The 20,743-nt window shown below is 35.7% G+C and overlaps 2 protein-coding genes across 9 annotated transcripts in view; one reads left to right on the top strand and one right to left on the bottom strand.

Moving 5' to 3' along the window:
• The window catches only part of LOC306882096 (F-box only protein 11-like), a 39,845-nt gene extending 36,055 nt beyond the window's left edge, over nucleotides 1–3,790 (top strand). For 2 of the 7 annotated variants that reach the window (XM_079436561.1, XM_079436559.1), the window contains exon 22: nucleotides 1,647–3,790. In XM_079436561.1, the coding sequence (XP_079292687.1) occupies nucleotides 1,647–1,776 (130 nt within the window). In that variant the 3' untranslated portion in view covers nucleotides 1,777–3,790. The remainder of the gene's footprint in view (nucleotides 1–1,646) is intronic. The other 5 variants (XM_079436562.1, XM_079436560.1, XR_013785214.1 and 2 more) reach the window with 5 other exon arrangements.
• LOC306882095 (DNA mismatch repair protein Msh6-like) lies at nucleotides 2,122–15,769 on the bottom strand. 2 transcript variants are annotated; one of them, XM_079436557.1, is made up of 10 exons: nucleotides 15,361–15,769; nucleotides 13,761–13,969; nucleotides 13,489–13,664; nucleotides 10,283–12,836; nucleotides 9,083–9,366; nucleotides 7,118–7,235; nucleotides 6,942–7,031; nucleotides 5,931–6,085; nucleotides 4,359–4,558; nucleotides 2,122–3,023 (listed from the first exon to the last, which is right to left on the bottom strand). In XM_079436557.1, the coding sequence occupies exons 1-10, from the start codon at nucleotides 15,588–15,590 to the stop codon at nucleotides 2,942–2,944; spliced, it is 4,098 nt and encodes a 1,365-aa protein (XP_079292683.1). In that variant the 5' UTR covers nucleotides 15,591–15,769; the 3' UTR covers nucleotides 2,122–2,941. The 2 variants fall into 2 exon arrangements, 1 of the variants encoding a protein (XP_079292683.1); XR_013785213.1 differs by having other exon boundaries at nucleotides 2,824–3,023; nucleotides 6,875–7,031; nucleotides 15,361–15,712.
• Nucleotides 15,770–20,743: the final 4,974 nt, after the last annotated feature.

The raw sequence follows: 20,743 nt of genomic DNA, 5'->3' as shown, positions 1-20,743 counted from the left end.
GCAAACAGAACTTGACAAAATTGAACGTCAAAGATTGTTGAACATTTTTGCTGAAGAAAGTGCGGAGGAGGAGTTCTTTGGATTCAGTGATGCTGAAATGCAAACAGAACTTGACAAAATTGAACGTCAAAGATTGTTGAACATTTTTGCTGAAGAAAGTGAGGAGGAGGATTTCCTTGGGTTTTAATCGTATATGTAAACTTTTTTCAGGGGAGGGGGAGTGTAGCGAATTTCATGTGATGAACTCTGCTAATAAAAGAGGTCTTCCCCTTTAAATTTTCCTTATTGGAATATGACGTCATTTTTAGAGAGGAAATAAATGTCCGGTGTTGTTAGCGTTTCACATGTTCAGGTCGACGTCCTCTAAGTCTTTCTCTGTTCTTCTGCTGAAGCCGAATTGTGAGTGTTTGAATCTCCCTCTGAATCTGTGGAAGTTTTCGGAGTGCTTGTTTCTCCTGTTGATGCCATATTGGGAGTGATTCGAGTCTGCCGCTGAAGTCGTGTTCAGAATGCTTATTTCTCCCGTTGATGATGTGTTTGGGGAGAAGTTATGCCGTTAACATGATTTAAAACGGAGATTGAAGATAAGTCAAGCATGTTAGGGAAAGTGTAAGTGCAATTCTCCTTTTTTGTTGTTTATTATTAAAGGAGGAAATTGATGGTTATTTCTGTGCTAATTGTATTTCCCTTGTTTGTTTAGGGGTGGGTTTTTGTTTCTTTATTTGGAATTGGATACAGTTTTGAACTACCAATGCTCAACGGACATTTCGTAACGCGTTTGGTGATTTACACTATGAACGATGTCAGGTCGGCCGACGTTTATCACCATATTTGTGGAATGTAAGGTATGGACATTACATGAGTGAAAATCACCCTGCTAAATACGTTTTGAATGGACTGGGAGCTATGAAGTTACATATTACTTGCTTTTCCGTGAAGTATTTTTGTGTTTGGTTTTTTTGTCATTTTTGATATGTTTGGATTTATTGTATTGTTGAATTCAGAGAAGATATTGTGAATGTGTAATGTATTTCCTGAAACTGTGAATATATGTTATTTTCACCTGCTTGTTTGGTTGCTGAAGGGTCATTTGAATTAATAACATAACACGTGATTATAGATAGGATATGATAGGGATCTTATAAATGGATATAACATGTATTAGATTCCTTTGGGACGTTTTGGTTTTCTTTTTATTTACTACTAAATTGTCTGGATAGTTACCAGGCTGGCACCTCAAATTAAAATCGTCACAACCTGAATAGAAAAACAGGTACAAACTACATGTTTACTTGTTAAAAACTACATGTTGTTTACTTGTTATCTTTGATTAATATTTAAATTAGTTTGATGATCTGAAACATTAAAGTGTGACACACATGCAAAAAAAAAAAAGGGGCCAACACTTTTTCACACCACTGTATGTGTATATGTGTGTGTGCGTGTATGAAGAAACAAAATATACACACACACATTTTCTCTCTCTGTATACAATTAGGGTTTCAAAAAAGTAAAAAAAATTCCAACATTTTCCACCCCTTTGCAACCCTATATATTTTTCTTTTGTGTGTGTTTATACATATTTGTTTCTTTTAATCCTCATTTGTGCATCTTCAGTGTGTGACTGAATGTGTTTCTGTCTGCAGGTTTTTCTGTGACTGCGGCGCAGGGACTCTGTCGAACCCTTGCACACTAGCCGGAGAGCCGACGCACGACACAGACACGCTGTACGATTCGGCGCCTCCTATAGAGTCCAACACGCTACAGCACAACTGAAGCGGAGCCGCTCCGAACCGACAGACTCCATGTGCTCAGATGAGATTACATGCTAGAAATAATTCAATTTTATTCAAACTCTCGGAGAAAGAAAGCATTGCGTAAACGCAGAGGAAACATTTCTATTTAACAGACATTCTGCTGTGGATCCCGTTTCTGCCTGCCGCTCTCGGATCGTGCGGGACGGCGACTCAGGATTCGTGGGATGGAAAATGATGAGAGAAACGGACCCAGGGCGTATAAACTCGATACTTCCCATGCAGCCGTCACCACGCTCTTGTATATGTATGAAAAAAAAAAAAGACCCAGCACTTCAATTTTGCTTTTGTTTTATTTTATTTTTTAGTTGGTTTGATTTTAATGCTTTCTCATGTAGTTTTGTATTTTCAAGCAAAAATCGTAAATGTACTTGAATGTCTTTATTTTATTATAAGTTTATTAATTTCGGGGTTGTTTATACCTTAGATTGCTGTATTTGTTCTCATGTCCCAGGATGTATGTTCTTTCTGTGAAAGAGATTTGAAAAAAAAAGAAAAGAAAGAGAAACACTAAGTATTCTCCAGCAATGTTTTGAGTGTGAAAGTGAAATGAAGTGTTTTCACGAGGCTGGTGGTAACAATTCGGCCCATATGCATAAGTTCGGAAGCGATTTAAATGATTAGCCCCGCCCCCTCATCCGGATTGGTCAACGGCTGGATTTAAAAGTGCGAACCATTCTGTAAGACGCCAGACTTGCGAAAGCATTGCGTTCTCGCGCCGCTTCGCTCTGAATGGCGCGAGCGAGGCGACGTGAACCGAAGTGACATTGCTGGAGATTTTAAGAGGCTTCGTGCTGATTTGAAGCTCTGATGAATATCTGTACAGCTTTTTTGTGCTTTTTTCCCCCCTCCATCCAACTGTATTTGGTGACTGTGGGTTCTCATACGGCCTGAATTGTATGCATGTTCCATGACATCTAGACTTAATATATTGTGAAGTACTCGATAACCATAATGTAGCTGTTAGTAATTAATCAAAAGTTTAATTTCCTAGTCAGAGGAACGTGTTACATTTTTAAAAATAAACTTTATTAGATCATTTCAGTAGTGAGTGCTTGCTTTCTATGTGACAACACAATAACTCATGGAATGGTGAACAGTATAACTTAAAGAAAAAACATTTTCCATCACAAGCTGCCGATCATCTGAACCAGTGTTGTGAACTGCTCGCGGTCAGCGGTGGGGTTTTCAGCAAATGAGCACAACTTCCTGTTGAACAAACGAGAACATTGTAAATAAACTAGTACAGGATCTGAACTTGCATTATAAACAAACATTCTCACTTTTAACTGGCCTGGGAATGCATTTCTGTTCATTTAATTCATCAAAACTGTATTTTTAGTGTTGGACACTTTTGTTTGATGGCAAAGCCTCATTTTAAGCAGTCTTAACTCCAGTCGACCTTGCGTTATATAATGCTTTTAATGTGTTGGTTTGGTACTTGAGAGACTTTTCAGTTTATTATCACTGTTGAGAATGGCTGTGCGGCTTAATGAAGTGTGGAAACAGCAGCACAGTGACTCTTTTTGGAGTTTCGAGTCCATAACGTGAAACCAGCTTCAGCTGCAACGGTGAGAGACTCTGAGATGCAGTTTCAAATATAACATCTGACAGATAAAACAGGCAGAAGAACAAAGATTTTGATGCTAAACAATTAGAAACGAGTTTTATATATGGGTGAACATAAGATTGACACTGCGGCATGTGCTGCAGAAAGCATGAGTTGAAGCTTCAGCTCCCCCCCACTGAGGAGCATGTGCTTTTAATTTGAAAAAAATGCAGGAGTGCATGAAGAACTTTAAGGGTGCAATTCAAATTGATCAAATAATTAGTTTTTCCTCAAAGAATATGAGATATTACAAGCAAAATTATTTAATATTTTAATTCAAGTAAATGCATCTTGATTTAAGGATGTTTAGATATTTGTACTGGAAAACAAGACAAAAATACTATTAAAAGATATTCATTTTTTTGGCAACATTACAATAAAGTGTCATTTGTTAACATTGCAATAACGTATTAACTAACATGAATGAACAATACATTTATTACACTATTTATTAAGCTTTGTTAATGTTAAAAATACAGTTATTCATTGTTAGTTTATAGTGCATTAATGTTAACAAGCACAACTTCTGATTTTAATAATGCATTAGTAAATGCTGAAATTAACTATGATTAATAAATGCTGTAGACGTAGTTCATGTTAGCTAATGTAGTTTATTAATGAACCTTATTGTAAAGTGTAATTTATTTTTTTGTTGCAATGCATAAAACAATTAATGCAATGACTATGAATAAGACTTTCTGCTTTGGTTTAGGACCTTAATTTATGGATGGGCAAATTAAGACTTAAAAACCTTTTTAAGACCCTACAGATATCCTGCATTAAGAATTTTGCATGGCGGCATTTTCATAAACACATCTGTAAGTAAATTAAAATAAAAAGTAAAAAAGACTATGCTAAAATGCACAGATTCTGGTCATTTGGGTGTAAAAAGCACCGAACGCTCCAACCAGAACACCGATCGTAAGGTCACTCACTTGAATATCCGGAGAGACACAGTGCTCCTCTCAAACTCGTGGGCCTTCTTATGGCCGGACTGGATGACTTCCTCCGGGATGTTGGCCAGGCGAGCCGCGTTGAAGCCGTAACTCTTGGGACACGCGCCAGCGATGAACTTGTACAGGAAGGTGATGGTCTCCTGACTGGGGTCCTCGCACTCATTCTCCACCATACAGGCCTGACAGCAAACACAGGGAGATCATTGAATCGCAACCAAAACATATTGCTCACAATAAGACCAGTAACATGCATTGTGAAAAAAAAACATTACGGATATAATGTATGAAAGATATCAGTTTTAAAGAGTCATGTCAGAAGCTGAAAACCTGGATATAAACAAAAGGTTAGTAAATGATTAGTAAATTAATTTATATATTTTCCCATTTTAATTATTTAATGTCTAGATTTGTGACTACTTTAAAAGATTTCTCAAACAATCATTATTTATAGACTTTATTATTTATAAAGTAAATTTAGTATCATTTATACACCATTACAGTTATTATATTATATTTTAAATGCGCTTTTTTTTATATTTTCTGTCTTTGCTTTAATTTTAGTTCATATTTTAGTTTTTAATAATATTATATAATATTAAAAATATTAATATAATATATATATTTTAAATGTCTATATTGTTTTATGGCTGTACTTTCAAAGATTTTTTATTTATTTTTTTACATTCAAACATGTATTACTTACAGACTTTCTAAGTTACACTGCAGTGTTATTTTCCTATCTTTATTCGTTTAATATTTTGAATTAAGTTTTTATTTTTATACTGTTTTCATTTTCATTTTAGTTAATGTAATTTTGTTGTTCTTATTTATATTTATAATCACATTACATTTAGTCATTTAGCAGACGCCTTTATCCAAAGCGACTTTTTATTTTTTATTTTTTTACAAAGCAGCTCTATTTTTTTAAAGAGAAATTATTGTAAAGAGTGCAAGTGTTAAAGGATCAAGTGTTATACAAATAAACAAAACAAGTAGAGAATAGAAACAGTGCTAGTATTAGAAGGGCAAGTAAATATATAGTTTTGTGGCTGTACTTTTAAAGATTTATTTATTTTTTACTTTTAAACTTTTCTTATTTATAGATTTTCCAAGTTACAATGCGTGTGATATTTTCGTATTATTTATATAATATTAAAGTTTTTATTCATATTTTATTATTTTAGTTTTTTTAATTCATATGTACATATTTTTATATTTTCTGTTTACATTTGAATTTCTGGCTATATAGTTTTTTAATCAATATTTCAGTTTGTAATTTTAATATTTCAAGCTAAGCTAAACAAAAATGAAAAATGTAAACGTTTTTTGCATTTCATTTCATTTAATGTTATTTCAATTAACTTTTTTTTTTAAAATGGATGTAGTTAATAATAATCCTGATGTGCATTAGTGTAAATGATTTTTGCAACAAACATTTTACATTGTAATCATCGGCAGGCCACAGAATATTACTGAAACTGTTTTTGTTGTAAAGTATTTTGGTCAGTTAAGTGATATTTTCAGTATGAAGGTGAAGACAGTGAAACTGACCATGTGTCCGAGTCTGACGGCGGGGTCCTGGACGTGGTCCTCCACCAGTGAGTGGTAATGAGTGGAGAACAGGGTCCGGCAGCAGATCTTCTCTGACAGCTCGTTCACCACAGCGCTCGCAATGGCTGTGCCGTCATACGTGGCCGTACCTCTGCCTGCGGTTCAGGCCAAGCAAAAGGTTAGAACTTACTAGGCCTGGGTGATAAAACGGTATCGATATTTATCGACGGTACACCTTCAACGATAACGATAGAAAAAAACGTTCGATATATCACACGATATAGGCACGTGCTACGAGTGACGCAGACAGCACACATGAACACATGCTGAAATGAGTGCTGTGCCTGCCTGTGACGAGGAGATTGTAAATAAAAAAATGAATATTAGTCGAATTTAAAACAAAACATTTGCATTTGAATGCAAAAGTGGTACACTCGAATGTTAGATGTGCGTCATCCGTGGCGCACGAGATGCGGTGATGATGTAAGGGACGTCGCTGCATTTTTGATTAGGTTAAAAGCAAAACCAAATGTGCATTTTTTAGATGGACAAATATGACGTGATGCTATTTTGTTCATAATTGTTTTTGCAATATTTGAAACTATATTTGACTTATATATGTTAACTTAGACGTTACGCATTTTTTTAATAGACAGTTATTTCATTACATTCAAGCACTGCATTATTTTGCTTATTGCACCCTCCTGTGGCTTCGGGAAACAAGCCAAAAGTTTCCTTAATCTGAGTTTAAAGGATAAAGGAGATATTGGTTTAATTTTTATTTTGTGTTTGAGTGTTAAAAAAAAAATAAATAAATAAAAAAAAATAATAATAATATATATATATATATATATGTTGTTTGTCTCAATAAACTGGGTTAATTTAAAAATACAGTGGTTAAATTTAAAAAAATTTTCGCTATATCGCCCAGCCCTAGAACTTACTCAGTTTAGAATTTTGCTTTTCCTTTAGTGTGTGCAAAGTTTAATGTGAGATGAGCAACTAAATCACCCAGTTCATCCAGCAGGACGAGGGAGTGGTTGGTGGCGTGCAGCAGGATGCTGGCCGTCTCGCTCAGCTCCACAAAGAACGTACTTTCACCTAGAAAACCAAACATGGTCTATTAAGTATCCAGAGTGAAGCTCACACATGAGGGTTGAACGGATAAGAAACAAGTGGCAACTTACCTGACATTATACGATCAGAGGCGCCAAGACGAGTGAAGACTCGGTCCACAGGAGTGAGGCGCAGGCTCTCAGCAGGTACATAGCAGCCCAGCTGGGCCAAAATCACCACCAGACCACACTGAAAAACACACGGCCATATAAAACAGGTTTTATAGGAGAACACAGGGTCAAATCTGATACGCATTTCATTTTAACAGGGCATTAACATGTTAAGTCACTTCAACAGTCCTGCGGAAAGAGAAAATATTTTCAAAAGTACAAATATTCCATACAATTAATATGAGGTTAATACATTTGTGTAGTTCTACAATATTTCCCACCCCTTTTGAACAATAAATTCCTTTTCATAAAAAAAAAAAAAAAAAAAAAAATTATATATATATATATATATATATATATATATATATATATATATATATATATATATATATATATATATATATATATATATATATATATATATATATATATATATATATATATATATATATATATATAAATGCAAATTTGATATTTAAAGCTTTTATTAATATTATGTTATTATTAATATTTTGTTTATTGACAGAATTTCCTGTCAATAATCAGAGATGCAACAGGTAAGGTGGAAAAAATGTGAGATCGTTGCATGGATCGGGAGCATGCTCCACACAGAATTTCTTTGAAAGATATTTGCTTTACATGCTCATTTGTGGTTACTTTAAGGTATGTTATTTTATTACCTTACATGTCCAAAACTGTAATTTTTCACTCACAAAAAATAAAAAAATTTAAAAAATTCACTATAACTTGCACCAGTTTACAAAAATCAATATTGAATATATTTGGTCAAAATCCCATGTTATAAAATATGAGGTACTGTTCAGGCTATTTAAGACAATATTGGCTGATTAGCCGGCAATGCTGACCTACAATGTAAAATGCTTGCCCTCTCTCTCTCTTCACCGTTCCCACATCTCTGACCTCAAATACATTAAATATTACCCTTTTTAGACTTTGTTTTTGAAGTAAAGATTAATGAAAATGAAAATACTATGCAAAACTTACTGAAAACTGAAACAACCAGTTCTTTATTTACCCCTGTAAGACCCCCCCCTCATAAAAACACTTTCTCATGGGATCTAAGCAAATCTCATAGGTTACCTATTTTGACCTCAAAAAAAGTGAGTTGTCACTGAAAGGTGAGGAGTTTGCATTATGGATATAGAAACCTGAAATTCCCATAAATAAGAGCTCAAACCATATCCTTTTCTTTTATTTAAAATAAAATAAAAAATAAAAACCCCACAAGATTTATGATTTTTACAGAATTAATTACTCTTATTATTTTTCATGTTCTTCAGTAGAATTTACAGGCCTAAACAAAACTGGCAGAAAGCACGATACAGAAACCTGCATTTCCATAAATAAGAGCTCAAACCACATCCTTCTTCCTGCCTGAACAGCTGCTCAACATGTTATAGGGTGAAATTTGCCTAAATGTTTCTTATCTACATTCAAAGTCACTATTAAATGATGAGGGCTGTAATGGTATAATTATCTTCTCTGACAATAATTTGATTACAATTCTTTACTAAACAATGCAAAGCACAATGAAATTTGAAATTTAATCACAATTCAGTTCAAAATTATTTTGGTGTGCTCAAAATTATAAAAAAAAACACGGGAAAGTTACACCAGATCTGGATTTAGTGGATTTTTAAGTGAAAATAAGCCATGAATAGCTGAATCATAAAAATGTATACTTTGACTGCAATGCAAGTCATTTTGGGTAAAAGCGTCTGTATGCAAAATGTATTCAGGAAAAGAATTGCATGTGTAATACATTCGGTATTGCTATTCAATGCATTAAATTATAATTTAAGATCGGAGGACTGTTGGACATTAATTCAGTTTTAAACCCCAAAACAATGCTTATTTTCAGTAACACACGATTGTTTTTGCTGAAAACTGATTAGCAACACTCACCTGTCTCATTAGGGTGGACTTGCCTCCCATGTTTGGCCCGGTGACCAAAACACATGGGGCAAGTGCTTTACCATCATCATCTTCTTCACTACCAGAACAGCCGATGAAGATGTCATTGGGGATGAAGTCATCACCAAAGAAGGTCTTGGTGACACACGGGTGACGGGACCCTCTGAGATCCAGGAAGGGGTGTGACTGAGACCCGTCACCCGGGAGAACTATCTCTGGTCTCGCCATGGGCCCGTCGCCGCTCTGACTGTACCGGGACATGCTCAACAGCACGTCTGCAGAGGTGGAGAGAACAAGAAAATTAAATTGTAAATTCTATTACATACATCACTCATTTTTTCAGTAAGCATGGCATTTACTATTATCTTAATCTCAAATTCTTGAAAAAAAGTAAAACTTTTATATTAAACTCAGTTTCCAATAGTAAATGTTATGGACACACTGGACTCAAATTTAAAAATATAGTGTTTAGAATTTGAATGCCTTGGTGTAATTGTGTTTTCAATGCCAAATAATGCAACATGCTGCTAAAACGTTTGAATTAATTAAATTGAATTCATTTACATGCACAGTCTTGACCTTACAGATTGTTGCCTTATTAAGCGTAATGTGCATGTAAACACCTGAACAAATGTCATTAGCAATTTACACAAACACTGTATGTGAATGTCTGACTTTTTAAAAATGCAGAGTTGCAGGGCAGTGGAATGGAAAAAATGTTTTTTTTTTTAAATATTTAACTGTCCTGTTATTGCCCAAGATGCTGCAAAAGATGTAAGTGCAACGTTCAAAGACATTTGTGTCTTGCTTTGTCAGCTTATTGATTTACATATAAACCTTTAAACAGTTTTTAACGAGCTGTTTTTTAATCAGCATATTGTGCATGTAAATGCATGGTAACTATCTCAAATCAACACTTTGACCACCTATCCATAAAGAAGAGCTACATAAACTACAGCCTAAGTCGAAAAACCTCTTATTTTCAGATTGGAGTTGAAAGCTTATGAATGAATATAGCATGTTGGCTTTATAGATGTAAAGTATGATATATATGATGTAAATATGACGCATGTAGTATATTTTGATGAATAGGAAAAACAATGTGTTCTCTTCTCCATTGTGTAGATGTATACACAATATATATCAACATAGTTGAGAGTTTAAATAAAATATAGAGTTGATTTTTCTTACCAAGCACTGCCATGCATTCAACTGCTGTCTGCCAGTCTTTGCAATTCTTGTCGAAATTGTAGAAGAGTCTTCTCATGCAGTCCTTCAGCGCTGTGTCTCGTTTGTCTTCCCAGCTCTGTAGCTCTGAAAACAGCCGTTCAATATCCTTAGTCGAGTACCGTTTCCAGCCTTTCTTAGTGGACCTCACCTCGTACTCATCTGGCAAGCTTCTCTCGGAAACACTGTCTGGAACTTCGAGCTGGTAGCGGTTCCTTCCCGTTCCCCAATACGACAGATTCTTACAGCCCAGTCGCTTCTTCTGTCGGTCCAGGTATTCCTGCAGGCCTCTCTCACAGTCTTTTATCCCATTTAAAGCTTGGTCGAACTCTGGATCGAAGCCGGCCTTTGGCGTGATGACGCCTGTGGTGCGAGCTTTCTGATGGTCGAAAGCCTTATCCCAACGTTTGAGCTCTGGCGAAAGGTCGGGAAAAAGCCCATCTTCGTTTTCAGTCTTGAGGAGCATCACTTGACGCAGCAGTTTAGATTTGAAGCCTTCTGCAATTGGCTCCATGATCGACACAATTTCTCTCATAACTTTAAAGCTCTCAAGTGCTGCGAGAAAGTCAGCGATCTTGCGTTTGCTGTAGACGACTTCTTCGTACAGAATGGCTCGGGAGTCTGGATGGTCCTGTCCTTTCAAAGGAGTACCCATGCTGTGAATCTTGCTAAGCAGTCTTTCAAGATCCGGAAGCTTCTTTAGCAGGTCTGTGACTTCGGTCGCTTGGGACGGTGCGCCCATCAGGTCCTCCACAGCATCTAAGCGATCTCCAATGGAGGATGGATTGCAAAGAGGGGCGCAGAGCCATTGCTTTAGCAAGCGTTTGCCAAAAGGAGTGCAACATGTGTCCAGTCGCTCAAGTAGGGTTCCCTCAGGACCTCCAGTTGAGCTGTTCTGAAGGATCTCAAGGTTAGCAAGGGTCACTCCATCCAAAACCATTCGTTGACGAGTCTGGGCAAAGAAACTGGACGCTCCTCCAGCCTGCTCCATCTCCACGTCAACAGGAACATACTCCTCCAAGTTTCCCATTGAAAAAAGCTCCTTATCCACTAGACATTTCTTCAAGTAGAACATGCATCCGCCAAGTGCAGAAAGAGCAAGTTCGTAACCCGTTTTTGGAGTGAGACATAAAGCATCGCATTCGGACGTCATTGCTTTTAGAGTCGAAGGCAACACTGATGCCTTTTCATCGTCGGCTTTGCTTTCGTTGAAGTAGTCTTCCTCTGCAAGGACCTTGAGGGTCTTCTGCGCATCCCAAAACTGCGAACCAGCATTGAGGCCTTCTTGTAGAGTTGACGACAAGATGGCCTTAAAGATTTTCAGCGTCTCACTTGATGGGTTGCCCCTCTCGTAAAGCACCTGTGCAGGAGAATAATGCGCCACCAGAGTACGCAAACGGGAACAATGACGGTCATCCTGGAATTGACCGATATGGAAACGTCCCACCGAGGTGTCAATGAAACACACCCCGTAGATGTGTCCGTGTCCCGCGCTGTCCTCTTCGCTCTTCTCTTTAATGCTCAACAGATACTTGCTTTGAGTTTCAGAAGGGGTGCCGTCGAGCACACTGTACGTCTGAGTCCCTCGCGTGATGATTCGGCAAACCTCTCGCTTGACAACGCGGTCGAATTTAGTGGGACGCGCCAATGTCTTACATCGTGCTTCCATCATCTCAGGGGTCTCAGTCTGTTCCACACGAGCCACTTTGTAGCCCTTTTGCACGAGAACATCTGAGAAGCGTCCAAAGCCGATTTCGGGGAAGCCAGAATGGGCCCAAGTACCCTTCATGAAGGTAATGCCGAGTTCATTGACGCCAATCACAGCGTCCATGTGGTAGAGTTCGTAGAACTTACCGACTTTGTAGAACAGAACGGTATCAAACATCTCAGACTTCAGCTGCCACCAACGGCGCATTCCAGGTGTCGTCCTGTTAAGGAAATCATCGGGTACGTATAGAGTCGTAGGGTCGTAGTTTTCGTCAGACTGGCGTTTACGCTGTGCATCCTTTCTCTTGCCGTCTTGCAGCCACTCGAGCTTCTCGTGGTCCCACAAAGTTGGTCCTCCATCTGTCCCGTTTGTGCTGCCGCTCTGACTTTCGAAGTTGTCCGGTGCAGAGAAAGCAGAAAGTCGAGATTTGGTGTCGGACGCCACTGATGAAAGAGCTGCAGGTGCTCGTTTTGGGGGATCTGGTTTGCTCTTTGGCTTAGCAGGCTTTTCTGAAGGACGTTTGCGCTTCACCGGTTTCACAGGGCTGTCTGGTTCCGTCTCCGGCTCGCTTTCTTCTTCCTCCGCCCCGCTACACACTCCCTCCTCATCATCCTCATCACTGCTTCCTCCTGCCTGATCAGGTTTGAATTCCTCACCGGAGTCATCGCTGTCAGACGCCACCACGATTCGGCGACGCTTCGGGTTTTTACTTTTTTCAGCTGCAGCACGAGATGAACGTTGACTGGCCTTTGCCTTTTCTTTAACCTCTTCCTCAGACATTTCTGCATCCGATAAGGTTGATTTATCAACCTACAATAAAATATTACATAATGAAATTAAAATAATGTAAACAACTGAAATGTGATACAATTATAAAAAGCTAATACAATGTTTCATCTAAGGACAAAATAATTAAAAGACCACATAAGAAATTATAATAAGTAGTTTATGTTTTATGCAAATTGCAGCTATGTGAGCTCACATAGCTCCTATATTTCTGAGAACTAGATTTTTCTTTTGTAGTCAAAGCTTGCATGTACAACAGAAACACTTTGTTTGATAGATGCTGACAGGCTACAGCTAAAACATGAACGATCAACAAGTCAATATTTTCTCTTGAAATACCGATAAAGGGTAACATTTTGGTGAATGTTAATGTTGCTTTTTTACATTCAATGAAAAAGTACAAGTGAAAAAGAAAGAAGCCAGTTTTCTGTAAATAATTACTTTCATTTCAGTCATGCAAAACTATTGCATTACTTCAGACGCATTAGTACAGTTCCATATAAACTACTTTATGGTGCTTTTCGGTGTTGTTTTTGGCTGTAGACACCATGCATGGTAACATTAATTAGTAAATCATACAGATTTGGAAAAACTAAGACAAGTAGCCTAATTGAATTTTAATTTTTCAATCCTCTTCAAACTGTCTTTTACGTGAATATTAATTTTCTTCACTCGCCTCCATATCCTCATCATCCTCCTCTTCGTCACCTGAAGGATCCGTGCACATGGACATCTTCAGTCTCTGCTCAGGACTGTCCTTCATCGCAACGTCTGCCAGCTCCATCGCCTTACGGATCACAGGCTTACCGCTGAAGAACACGCCACCGGATTTGGCATCTGCACTATCAGAGCCTTGAAGGAACAAGTATGTAAGGTCAGAATAAAATATTTTTCACATATGAATAATACTTTATACTCTAACTTGAGAGGAAATAAAGAGCTGCTCACCTTGATACTCTCGTATGTATTTTGTGCTAACCCAACCTCGGGTTGGTGGTTCATCAAAGAAGTGAACGTGTAGTCTTTGGTCTCGGCCACGGCCTCTCATCTGCTGTCCGGTGAGAGGCTGAGGAACAATCATACAGGGCCACCAGGGATGGCCTTCCATCTTGGCCCAAACCAGAGTGCCAGCGCTAAATAAGGATGACGGTTCTCTGCTGGAGAAACAAGGATCTTTGTGAGACATTCATTCAAATAAAGCAAGAGCAAAATCACATATCCACCTAAAATATGATACAAAAATATTATCTGGTATGTTCAGAAAACTTGAAAATGTTGTTTATAATAATGTATTATGTCACACTACTAAAACTAATTGATTTGTAAATTAGTATGACATTAATGTACTTTTCATAATTATAATTTTGTGTATTAACACATTTGAAGCAGTCATAGACCCAACAGATTAAACATTAAATATAGTCATTTAAAGAATACAGAACAAACCATATATAAGCCCTTAATAAAATAAGGATTTGGTAACAGATTATGGCCCGATACTATATAACTACATACTATATGTGACCCTGGAGCACAAAACCAGTCTTAAGTTGCTGGGGTATATCTGTAGCAATAACCAAAAATACATTGTTTGGGTCAGAATTACAGATTTTTCTTTTATGCCAAAAATCATTAGGAATATTAAGTAAATATCATGTTCCGTGAAGATATTTTGTAAATTTATTACCGTAAATATATCAAAACTTCATTTTTAATAAGTAATATGCATTGCTAACGACAACTTTAAAGGTGATTTTCTCAATATTTTGATTTTTTAACACCCTCAGATTCCAGATTTTCAAATAGTTGTATCTCAGCTGAATATTGTCCTATCATAACAAACCATATAGCAATGAAAAGCTTATTTATTCACACTAAATTGACATTTATGTGGTCCAGGGTCACATATACAAAACACTGTAAATACAAATACCAATAATGTCATAAAATAAATATATATTTATAATATTTTCAGGGTTCTTACACTCGTTTTCGCCTCATACATGTTCATCTATGGTTTATATTGACCTCAAAATTAATGTATTATTTTAGAGTAACGACTACTTTAGTAACGGATTTTAACGTGATGTATGGTTGCTATGGAGAATTTTTGTAACGGACGCTCCTATTGGTCAAAACTAGCTAGAAAAAAACCGCTGGGAAACTTGATCCACCCCCTTCCCCAAAGTCTCCCGCCAAACATGCAGAAGTAACACGTGGAGTCAAATATTAGTAAGTTCTCCTAATAAAACCTCTCTGACAGTGCCAATTATTCAACTAATACTTGAGAATGGTTACAATGGAAACATGTTCAAAGCCCATGCAAGTAAAAATATAAAAATGTAACATTCTAGGAAATGCCTTGCAATAAAACACTAATGTAAACTTCATGACAAAACAGTACAGTAACGTTACTTTTAAGAATACCATTTTACTTATTTGCAAGCTTAATTTGAGTGCATATATCAAAGTGACGTTACTGTACCACGGTATCACCATGGTAACCAGTCCAAAATCATCAATTGCAGTTACTGTAACGTTACGTTACCTCTCTTTAGCAGCGACTGCTTTCTCTCCGAATAGTTTGGCATGTCCAGCCTTAGATTTGACGGGTTTTGATGGCGTTTTCTTGCGGTTGACTTGGGCTTCTTCTTTGGGGGAGGTGTTGGATCTGCTCACTGCATCTGCCTCCACTGGAGATGGGTTAGATTTAGCCTTCTTCACCGCGAGAGGAGGCGACTTCGTGAAGAAATTAAAAAGAGAACTTTGCTTCGCCATGTCTCCAAAAGAGTGCCGCGCGATTTAGTGTTTAATTACTCCAAAAAAATCATATATTCCATCCCAGCAGACCCAGAACTGTCCCGCTCAACTGAGTTCTGATGGAGCTGAGAGTTCGCGGGAAAACGCTGCTGGCGCGCGGAAAGGGAAGAGGAGGCTCTTCTGACGCGCGTGACTGTGGGCCAATAGGAAGCTCTGTGTATCCTTTAAACACTACCTTACCCACGTGGCTTTTATTTTCAAAGCATGTGTTTTGTTAGCTGTTTTCCGTCTAAAACGCATGCGCCCTGTGTGAGCCAAAGTAAATAGAAATGTAAAATAATGAAATCAAACATAAAGATAGAATGTTTGTTCCTCTAGTAACATCTTATGAGACATATAAGCAAGCCACATTTCAATTATATCAATTTAGAATTGTTGTTTTTTTTCGAACGGGTTGAATAAAAGGGAGCGGGACACAAAGTAACGCGGGGTTGTAACACACGTTTGTTTAAATATTTCCACACATGCTGTTATATTTATTAGTTACCATATCAACATTATATAGATAAAAAAAGTGCCTTTTGAAGATATCACTGAACATTTATTTTACCATAGTAAAATTATATTTCTGGCTTAAGTAAAATTTTCATCACAATTTTTATTACTAATTTAAAACGAGACAAATCTGCTATTATTTTAATCTCCAATCTGTAATTTATCAGTTTAGTAGAAGACACTAACAGGTTTTAAATGAAAGATGCGGTAAGATGTAACGCTGCGTTACAGTGCTGTTCTGTGACTATTCACACTATTTACTTTAATACATTTGAATGAGAAACGACGAGAAACAGGTGAATAAAGACTGACAATCATTGTTTAATTAATTATTATTTCAAGACATGGAAAGCATTTTGGCTCGTTTATGTAGGTCGTCCCAGGCATGTTTGCAATATGTTCATTGTCAAACTCAAAAATCAGATTACTTTTAATGATTAAAAAACGCCATTATTTTATTTTAAATAAATAATATATTTTTTTCATAAAATCAGATTTTAGGTTGTCATATGGTCATGTTACAACTGTTACAATGTACCCCACCTAGGGGGCATGTTGTCACATTTCACTTCCAATTTTTGAGGGTAAATAAAGAAAAAGATATACACTGTATTTATGAATCAAAGCGACATATTTGTACTAGACAAGTGTGAAATTACTGTGGATAAAAAACAAAGTGGACAATTTGAGGAAGTCAAAAAAGTGTTACTTTGTGCCCCGCTCTCTCCCTATGTTACAAATGTATGTAATCGTTGATTTGGTTTTTAGTTTATTGTTATTCATTTGTATATTTATGTGTTTTCCTTTAGTATTTTTTTATAGTTCGAAATATATAAATATATCTCAAATCTAGCCTATATCAGGATGCTTTTTTACATTGGTTTACGGGAAATATTTTTGCACGTGTAATTGTTTATATCCTTTAATACCATGAAATCGTACCTGTGATACAAATTAAATTCAGAAATAATCGTATATTGTTGTATTCACCTCTATTTTGTCCAGTATTGGGAAGGTTACTTTGATAATGTAATAGGTTACAGATTACAAGTTACCCTTTTTAAAATATAATAAGTGGTGTGATTATTTCAACTACTTTATTATTAAAGAAATGTAACTGATTACATTTTATTGCTTTTTGAATACTTTTCAGCTGTTAATCTTTTTGAAACATTTAAAGCAGACAGGGTTAACCTTACAGTAACTGATTACTGCCACTTTCGAAATCCTTCATCACTTGAATTAAGATTATAATCATTGCATTTTAAAGCACAACCACCACAAAATCAGGCGTTAGTACCTATTTTCACTTTCAGATCATTCTGAGGTTAAATGCAGATTTAAAATCATAACACGAAAAAGTTTAATAGCTATGATATTGTTTATGAAATAATTTTTTTTGCTGAGCTATGACAGGAAACACTGATATCTAACAGTTAATCTTAAAAAATAAAGCATATACGTGAACCCAAATAGAAAAAAAACAGTTATTGAATAAACGTGTCCTATTCTGTGCCCTAAACTCATGTAAACATTGGGGTCTCATATTTTAGAGCAATGCAAAATTTTAGAGTCAATGCAATTTGGGAAAGAAATCAATTAAATCTCTCTCTCTCTCTCTGTGTGTGTGTGTTTTCATAAGTAACTGTAATTTAATTACACATTCAGTAACTATAACTGATTACAGTTACATTTATTTTGTAATTAAATGACATAATTCCGTTACTAGTTACTCCCCAACACTGATTATGTCTAATCTTGACTCTTTTAGAACTCCAGTCTGTCAGGATGGACCAATCACAGTCGTTTGTCGTGAGCACTTCAGGATTGGGTTGGATAATCATTTACAGCTGATAGTGAGACACTTTATTATAGCATATGCAATCAAAAACGAAGATATTTATTAATTAGAGATGACACCCGGGCCGGGAAACCTTGCTGTTTCAGTTTTGACATGAGTGGACTCTGAGGTGCGAGTCTGTCAGAATGTAGGCCTAACGTGTGAGAAAAGCCATCATATTAGTTTGAAAGCGATGTGATGGATTAGAAAGGTATATGTCATATTTTGTTTTCATGTTGCGTCAGCAGGGCGCGGTGTTGGACCATTTAACGTCCCACAACAAAACCTCACACAGTATTTAATCTGATTTGAAAGTTTTACGATTAGACACATTTAGAACAGAATTTTTTTTTTTGTAATATTATATAAGATTATTTTATTATCATTTAGATACAGTTTTTTTATTAATTATTATTATTATTTTTTTTTTTTAATTTTGGTATTTTCCACTTTCATTTTAATTTTAAAGTTTTAGTAATTTTGTTTGGTTTTATTATTGTTGTTTTTTATTATAGTTAATTTATGTTCAAATGAATAAAAACGATATAAATATAAATTCAAATTCATTTTTTCATTTTTGTTTCAAATTTGAGTTATTCTAGTAAATCAAGAAAATAGCTTACAAGGAGCTGACATGAAATACATTTTCAAATTTAATTTTATTGTCAATGCTTGTTTTATTTCAAGTAACAATACTGATTTGAAATAGTTTTAGTTAACTATAATAATCCTGATAAGATATTATATACATATCTCTCTATCTCTCGTGAACTCCTCCTTGAACTCAAATGGTGCAATCTGAAACAATGTGTAAACTTAGACAAAATCCATAATAGGAGCATCTTTCTCAGATTTGGACCCAACTGTATAGATTTGTACAGTAGCATAGCCACAGACAATATAACATGAAATGGCATATGCAATACAGAAACAAGAGGATGACAAAACACGAGGGGTTTGTCCAAAATCATACTGTATGTCTGTGAATTCTGGGATCTGGTAATTGTGATAGCCCAAATCTCCTCATCTGTTTACAGTTTCCTCATCAGTTGCAGTGGTGTTTTTATCCCATCCTAGTGTTCCTGGAGTGCAGTGCTGGGAATTAAGACTCCTGCTCTGCTGACAGCTGAATCGTGTGTTTCTGTGGGAGGAAGAGGTGTAGGCTTCTTCATCAAGTCAGTAATCATCTTCAGGATTTTCGGTGTGTTCGGTAGCACTGATTATTAAATCTGACAGACTGAAGTATAATAGCACGACTCGGTAGCAAGCTGTACTTTAAAGTGAACACTTTCTCAGCTACACGCTCTCATTTGTTTGGTCAGGATAATTTCCAGTCACTGTTGACTCTCTCATTAAGTCGTCTGCGGTGCTTATGACTCCTTATTCTCACTATTCTTAGAGTCTAAGGTAAACATCTGTCATGATGCATTGAATGTTTCGGTGTCTCATCTAATAGAAAGCACTTTGTGTCTTTATTTAACCTTGACACTTTCACACAGAAAAACTCCATGTGCACCTTTTAGCACACAAACCTGTAATGCTCCATTTGACAAATTAATAATCGATCCAGTTAGGTGATTAGTGTATGTGGGAAAAGCACATTCAAATACAGTCTACAGAGCTCTTTGGCATATGGATATGAAACCTCTCATAACCTTTACAGCAGGTAAAAATAACACACACCATGAGTCATTATTTATAGTCTGAATCAGCAACAAATCACCGCCTTTTGCATCATATGTTTCTGCTTAGATGTTAAAGAGTGCATTTATTCTTCATATAAATCTTGGTGATTTAATTATTAAAATCCAAGGATTTTCCGAATGTTACAAGGAAATTATTTTGTGCTTTTGCTCGCTGCACAGTATACAAGCCTACATGATGCATGATATATCATATATGGTCTTCAGAGACAAAGACTTAATATAATTAATTACTACAACGTAAGTAAGAAATTAATAGGATGTAATGACTTCATGTTGTTTTAAAATCAGAATTACGCTTTCAAAAATTTTTTTTTTTAATTACATTTTTTAAATGGGCCAGATATAGATGATTGGCATGGCATATGAAGTTAATATTTTCTCTGGCACAGACATTTTGTAGTTCTGTATTGTGATTGTGTCTGATATGAATGACTATTAATTATTTTCTTTGTTGCTTTTAAGCTTTTTGGTGCATCTGATTTTAGAAACGACGAATGCAATGTGATTATGTGTGCATTTGTTTCAGTATTGCTGTTAAAAAATAAGTTTTCATTGCTAAAATAAATACAAGTATAAGAAAAATTAAAATAGAAATTTAGAAATGCTGCCTTGGCAACTACTTTAAGTACTAAAATCACTAATAAAAGTAAATGAAAGCAAAATATAAATATTTTTAATAATACATTAAAAAATAATTATTTAAAAATATTTAGAAATGTTAGCTGAAATAAACCAAGTTTAAGAACTAAAATCACTAAAACTGAAAGAAAATACATTAAATAGTTAAAAAAAAATTACTAAAACTTAAACTAACATTAAAATAAAAGCTGGACGTTTATAAGAATAAAAGCACATTTAAAATATTAATAAATACTATAATAGTGTTTATATATTATATTAAAATAACGTGTTTTCCAGCTCAGCATAATGTCATTATATTGTGTTTTTATTAGGTAATCATTCACCAGCGATGATGTTATTGTGTTTTCTTTGCCAACTGTAATAATAAGTCTCTTTTATGAGGGAGTATTTAATTTGACCTTGCTTTATAATACTCTTCCTTCTCAAAT

The sequence above is a fragment of the Barbus barbus genome (genome assembly GCF_936440315.1).
Source record: "Barbus barbus genome assembly, chromosome: 16".
Taxonomy (NCBI): domain Eukaryota; kingdom Metazoa; phylum Chordata; class Actinopteri; order Cypriniformes; family Cyprinidae; genus Barbus; species Barbus barbus.
The sequence above is the reverse complement of the archived record's forward strand: the minus strand, read 5'-3'. Positions and strand labels throughout refer to the sequence as shown.

Coding starts and splice junctions, on each gene's coding strand:
- LOC306882095 (XM_079436557.1), bottom strand. CDS start 15,590: ATGGCGAAGCAAAGTTCTCTTTTTAATTTCTTCACGAAGTCGCCTCCT. Junction 9,367..10,282: donor TGAATGCATGGCAGTGCTTG/GTAAGAAAAATC, acceptor CCACCTCTGCAG/ACGTGCTGTTGAGCATGTCC. Junction 7,032..7,117: donor CTCTGATCGTATAATGTCAG/GTAAGTTGCCAC, acceptor TTGGTTTTCTAG/GTGAAAGTACGTTCTTTGTG.